At 41.3% G+C, this 6,876-nt stretch overlaps 1 protein-coding gene across 1 annotated transcript in view; it reads right to left on the bottom strand.

Moving 5' to 3' along the window:
• Nucleotides 1-6,543, bottom strand: part of dscamb (Down syndrome cell adhesion molecule b) — a 90,275-nt gene extending 83,732 nt beyond the window's left edge. The window contains 1 exon segment of the mRNA XM_019865009.1: nt 5,836-6,543. Within this exon segment, the coding sequence (XP_019720568.1) occupies nt 5,836-5,878 (43 nt within the window). The 5' untranslated portion in view covers nt 5,879-6,543.
• Nucleotides 6,544-6,876: the final 333 nt, after the last annotated feature.

Below are 6,876 nucleotides of genomic sequence, written 5' to 3'. Positions count from 1 at the left end.
CCCGCTGCGCATCCAGGCTGCTCAAACGTTGTCGAAAGTTTGGCAGCACATACGTGTGTGTGAACAACTATTTTCTTTGATGAAGCTGAACAAAACATCACACAGAAGTCGATTTACTGCTGAACACCCTCACTCAATTTTGAGGATTTGCTCAGCTCAGAGCTGACCCCAAATATTGATGAACTTGTAGAAAAGTTAAGACACCACCCGGTATCAGCCTCAGCCTCAAAGAAGTGAATATTACTTATAATATACTGTGCAATCACATAGTAAGAGTTTTTACTCAGTTAAAGTATAATATTTGCTTTCGCTGCTTGTTACTTCTCCTTGAAGAAAGTGTTGTCTTTGGTTTATACATTTTTGCACTTTATTTTGTTGTATTTCAATCCAATTATGTTTTAAAAATATTTGTTTCGAGTAAATGATCGAAAATTACTGTACTATTATTTGTTTTTCTTTTAAGTAAATTTAGCCTACTTTTGCTAAAAGAGAAAATATGGACTATTGATAGTGCCTTGAATCTCGGCTTCTTTCATTCATGTTATGGGTATTTTTATACAAAGGAAATTTTTTTGTGCCTGTTGCAAATTAAGCTGACTGACATAGCCATAAAAAAATGTTGCTTTATTTATCTGACCATATTGGAATGTATTTGTTAGGTTTTCAGTCAATTAAATTTGATTCAATAAACAATGTGTGGTCATTTTTAAAATTTTCAATGAACATTCGATCAGTCCGGCCCTCGGCTTGCAGCAAAATTTTTTATCTGGCCCTCCGTCCATTTGACTTTGACACCCCTGTCTTATTGTATTGGACCAATCTCCAGAAGTGTATCTTCATATACTGCATTTCATGGTTCATGGGTGCAGGAGTCCATTGTTGTAGAGGAAGGAAACATAGATATGATTCCTCTCCAGTTGTTTTTTTTTTGAAGAATATTCAAGGGCCACTCAGAGTGTCCCAGCGGCCGCCACTTGTCCATCGCTGCCTTAAATCGGCTTCGCTGGCATGAAACTTAGGCTCACCAACTCCAAGAAAGTATGCTACATCGTAACTGGTAGTCACTTATATTGCTAATGGAAAGCCACCAATTAGATTATAGCTGAGCTGAGTGTATCCCGTCCCGTGAAACAGAAAAGGAAATGACGCAGAAAAGTGGATACTGCGGACAGCATTATAGCTCCTAAAATCTGCTAACAAATAAGCAAACTGATTTACATCGTGTAGTGAACTGGACTGACCAGATATTAGAAAATGAAGTGCTGTCCACAAGGCCACACTATCTAGACCAAGACTTGGCCGAGACCAGAACTCACCAAGACCATGACAAAAAATTAGATTCGCTGGTGAACGTTATCTTAACTGTGTTCATATTTTTACCGTTGCAGTCAATCTAGGGATGGTTAGCTGTGTTAGCAACAAATGAAATGAAGGTACAGTGTCTGTTATTTTACCAAATGCTTGTCCTTTATTACCGCATGAACAAAGTTGAAGAATAGCAGATCAGTGCTGGTTGTAAATTTTAAAATATGAGACCGAGATAAGACCTAGATCTTCAAAATGAGGTCTCAAGAATGGTCTTGAGACCAAGATGGGACTCCGGTGTTGCAAAGCTACTAGGAATAGAACCTGGGTTTGCAGATGCAAATAAAAGTACTGTAGATCCGTAGTCAGCGCAATGCTGTGAAGCTGGGAATAACAATACCCGGTGACAAGTTACTGCAGCGCCACACCACAAGCGTGCAAAGAGGTTGGTGAAATCGAGGAATACCACAGAGTGTTAAGATTATTGACAATGCACTCAGTCTCACACCAGGCTCGGGGATCAATGAGCGCCTGAAAGGACATAAATCAGGCCTCGCGGCCCGGCTACTGCATGACACACCCACCAAGCTCCTCAATTAAACTCGCAGTGCAGGCACACTTGCACACAGTAAATCGCACATTGTTTTTGCAGCTTGTACGGACTTGTCCACGCAAATATAGAAAAATAAGTGCATGCCTCACTTATAATTCATTAAATGACACGACAGCACCTACCTGACAGTAGTGCAGCACACTAATATGAAATGTCACTTTGACAGGAGCTGAGCGAATGAAAAGCATCCTTTCTGGTGAAAAGCCAGCCTGAGAGGGGGAACCCCCGCCAGATGTACTACAACCTCACTTTGCACGCATGATCAAACACCTACATCTGGCTGCTGAGGGCTTTTCTGATTCTGCTTCTTTCCACGCGGATGCTAAATGATATCGTGAACATTTGAATGCAAGAGACATTTACACGCTGGCTTGTGCAATTACTCCTCCGATTTGCTGGAATCCAAACAGACACAGCATGATCAGTAATTAGATTTTGCACTGGATGAAGCACGCACGCATGCTAGTGGCCAAAGCTTGTACTTAATTGGAGTGCTGGATGGGCTCAAGGAGGCGCCGTGCAGTAGAGTAGCCCTCATTATCCCGCGAGTACAAATGAACTCGGTATATCAATTATGATCACACATGAGGGTATCCATTACCCAACATTTGCGGCCTTTTCAGATGGAATCACACAGTGCGGGGAATATAACCCAAGAAATCCAGACCATTACGGATTCATATCGGAGCAAAGCGGTTCAAGATGATCTATCACTTGAATGCGTGTTTTTAAGATGTAATTAGATTTCATGGGCAGTGATCTAATGTCTGCAATCAAGGCATAATTATTTGCCAGTAAACATCCTTAATGTGCAGGACAGTAAAACTGGTCAGGTTGACAACATCGATGACGACATGTGGCCAATGGGGTCATCTCTAGAGTCATCCTACATCCATCGATCCATTTTCCGATCTGCTTATCTTCATAAGTGTCGCGGGGGGTGCTGGAGCCTATCGCAGCTGTCTTTGGGCAGTAGGCAGGGGACACCCTGAACCGGTTGCCAGCCGATCGCAGGGCACACAGAGACGAACAACCATCCACGCTCACACTCACGCTCGCTAATGGGAGGTCATGACAAAATTGGCAGGCTAACTAATCGTGCTGCAAGCTAGCTTGCGTGCTCAGCGAGAGCTTCCGCATTTCTTAGGTTTTGCTCAGAGAAAAGGTCAGTGATAATTGAGATAAAAATTTAATTGCGTGATCCCTTGATCTCTGCCTAACTGTTATCGTATCAAACACATACGTGATTAAGTCCTTAAGCATCGAATTAAGCCTCGTGCGTCTGACTAAATTTCATTGCCGCTCCTCTTTGCATCTTTGTAGCGAGAATGTGAATATGGCATTTTAACTTGACACTGTTTTGCCTTGAGGCAGCTCTCAGGCAAAGGTGGAATTTGCTTCCATTTGTGTTGAATATTGATGGCTGAATCGGGTCATTAGTGGATTGGGAAAAAAAAACACTTTTGAATGTCTCTTAAGACAAATACTACAGGTCTTCATGTTCACCGTATTTTTCTACACACCTCAAATGGAGGAGCTACTGAACAAAAACTAGGAAAGGAAACAATCCAAACCTTAATTTTAAGGAAAACATTTTTTTACTAGCCCCCTTTAAATTGTGTGTCAATCAAATTTCGTTTTCAAACATATTCATTATTGTTTTTGCCCTGTTGTTGGAACGTAAATGTGATACTATATCATCAGTGTCCAATAAATAACCGTTTTACAACTTTGGCCATTTTTGTTGTTTTTATCTGGAATGTCACAGATGAATATGGAAAAAAAGTCATGGCGATTGGAGTTCTTTCAGGCTTATACAGTAATTAGCTGAATAGCACCTGACAGTGGGTGAATGAGTTTTCATATGGACAAGCATTTTGTTAAAATAGCATCATGTGTTGACTTGATTGTTTATTTAGTTAGTTTTTTTTTTTTTAAGTAGCTCATATATTGCATGTTAACTACACCTGTAAATATGACCATTTTGTGGAATGAATTACCCCGCTAATTCTGTCTGATGACAAAAGGTCCATCTCATTGGTATGAGAACTTATATATATATATAACGCTTGCAAAAGGCAAGGAGCGAGAAAAACGTATATATATATATATATATATATATATATAAAAAGGAGGTTACCATAGAGACCGGCCAGGAAGCATGTGATAGGCCTAACTCTGAAACAGCAAGAATTGTCTAGAAACCAATCACTGCACTGCCTCCTGTCTACAAGGTCATTCATTCAGCCTGACAACGCCTGCTCATCCGGTGAGCAGCTCATTTTCAAGCTTATCAACAATAGTTAATAAAGCAGGCCTCCTCTATGGTTCAATCGAATAAAATGATACGAACAGCAAGGGAAATGTGTTCATCTTTTAAAAAAAAATAAATCAAATATAAAATAAAGGTGACAAAGTAATCCACACAGACAATGTCTACACACAGCAGCCTAATTCAATATCCATTGTTTTCCACAGGCTGGTCCAATAATCCCTGGCGCAATAAAAATACAGTCTCTTGCATAGGAGTTGATGTAATGTCACAGTCAGATGATTATGATTGATGAGAATTCCTTATTGTTCTTTTATGAGTTTCAGCACGAGCTGAAGCGAAACACCATTTTAGTCAGCGTCAATATATGGGACTGGATGAAAAAAAAAGAGAGGCGACGCCGAGACCAAAAATCCATTCCGAAGCCTTATTTTATCATCTTAGGCAGAAGGGAAAATCCATTTTAGGGACACACCGTATCACATCACGGCTCCTCAATGCAGCTCGAATGTATTCATACCTGTAAAATACCGAGTTCCCCATATTCCTGATTTGTGCATTCAGCTTTTCTTGACCCTCCATTTTGAATGCGTACAATGATGTGAAAACATTTTACCATTCTCTTCTCCTTCATCGACCCTGCCTTTTGTACACACCCAGGCAGCCATAATCTCCTCCTTGTAGAAAAGACGCTGGCCAGTAACTGAATGCCATAAACTATCAATTTTCTTTTATTGATTATAGAAATGGAAATTCATGACACGAATAAGCATGCACAGCATCCGCGATATGGATGTGTGTTCTGCTGTCCTCACACATATACTGTATACGGGTCTGAGAAAACAATGAGCAAATCTGAACGCATTTAAAAGGAGAGCGAGACTTTTGGTCATTTCAATGGAAAATGCATATTTAGTGTGTGTTCTGAGCTAGCCCCAAAATTCCAATAAATCGGAGCTCTGTGCTATAACGTCGCACTTTAGTTTGGGAATACTTCTAAAATGCTGTACTGGTTTTCTTCCCTGAAATAAGACAAACATTGACAAACCTCACGGATGGAGAAAAGTGGGAGCAGTAAATTAGGATTTTATTTCAATGTGCTATAAATGACACTGTCAATTTGTTGTTATCAGTTTTATGTGCATACATTTCTCTCGCCTGTTTAAATGCAAATCTGAGGAAATGTGCTTTTGGAAGGACAGCGACAAATCAAATGTTCATTATATCGAGTACGTCACCTATTACTAAGGGCCACAGTGGCGCTGAGAGAATATGTAGCATCAACAGTTCAATTTTATTTTTTTTAATGAAAAGACATGAAAATGCATTCTTTTTACTGAAAAGAACATAATAAAATCTAAAATTACTCCACTACACCAAATCCAACTATTGAATATGATCGCAAACAGATACAATTTGTCCGATCAAGACATCTATTATAGGCCAGAGGTGCATTTTGGTGGTGGGCTTAAAAGGTTTGATATGCCTCTTGCACATGCTTCACCTGTATCAAGGGTGTCAACCTTTTGACAGCCATGAAAAATCCATTTCTTGCGGGCCATTTTCACGCTCCCTCACTTCTATGTGTCATGTGCATCAATAATAAATACCAACATTAAAAACAAATACAAAGGGTGAAACTTACCATTCAAGATGCTCTGGAACAAGGTAAAAGCCAATATCCACATGCCCTGCTCCGTTCAATCCCCTCCACAGCTATGCTTTCTCTTCTTCCTCACACCAGTGCCTTCCTGGGGTTCTCTTCAGAGCGTTTAGGGTGATGTTAAACATTTGTCTCCAAGCAGGCAGCCCTGAGTCTCGTACTTTTAATTTCTCCTCGTTACTTTTTTTTTTCTTTTTTTGCCCCACTTTTGGAGCAGCAATGAGCCCTGTGATTGTCTCGGAGAGAGCTGTGCACTCTCCTCTGCTCCGCGCCTTGCTGCCTCTCAAAAGGATGCTGAGGGGTGAATGAAGCCCAGGTGTGTGTGCGCGCGCGTGCTCGAGTGTGTGCGTGCGTGTGTGAGTGTGTGATGCTGAGTCAGAGGCGTTCACGAACGGAGCATTTAACAACAGAAGGCTTCAACTGCCTAAACTCAATATAATTTGGAAAAAAACTCAATTAACTAACAGGTTATTTTTTGGAGAAGGAGGAAATTAAAGGGGAAAAAAGCCTCAACTTGCGGAGACGCAATCAGAAAGAAAAAGGTGCTGGGTTAGGGTTGCTTTGTGCGGGGATTCCAAAGTCAAATTATCTTCATCGCCTGTGTGCGTCCAGCAAGAGGCGAACAAGCACATCTTCGCCACTGACGCTCTCTGTAATCGCACCGCACGGACTCTGGGAGCATTACGTTGAATAAAACACACACACACACACACACACACACACACACACACACACACGCGCGCGCGCGCGCGCGCGCGCACACACGCACACACACACCCTGCTCTGCCCCTGCAGACGGTTTAATTCCTCATTGCCTTAAAGGAGCAGAGGCGGATACCGGTAGTGTCCTGCGGGCAACACGCCACTAGAGACGAGACTTATTTGCATTAAAGACGCGGCGGCACCTGGCTGCCCTGTTCAACCTTTGAACATAAAAGTTTTTAAGAGTCAATATGGAAGTGTTTTGCAATTAGTAGAAAACATAGGGGGAACGAAACATTTAAAAAAGGATGAAATGTACTC

Source organism: Hippocampus comes, unplaced genomic scaffold (genome assembly GCF_001891065.2).
Source record: "Hippocampus comes isolate QL1 unplaced genomic scaffold, H_comes_QL1_v1.1 scaffold276, whole genome shotgun sequence".
NCBI classification, from domain to species: Eukaryota; Metazoa; Chordata; class Actinopteri; order Syngnathiformes; family Syngnathidae; genus Hippocampus; species Hippocampus comes.
The sequence above is the reverse complement of the archived record's forward strand: the minus strand, read 5'-3'. Positions and strand labels throughout refer to the sequence as shown.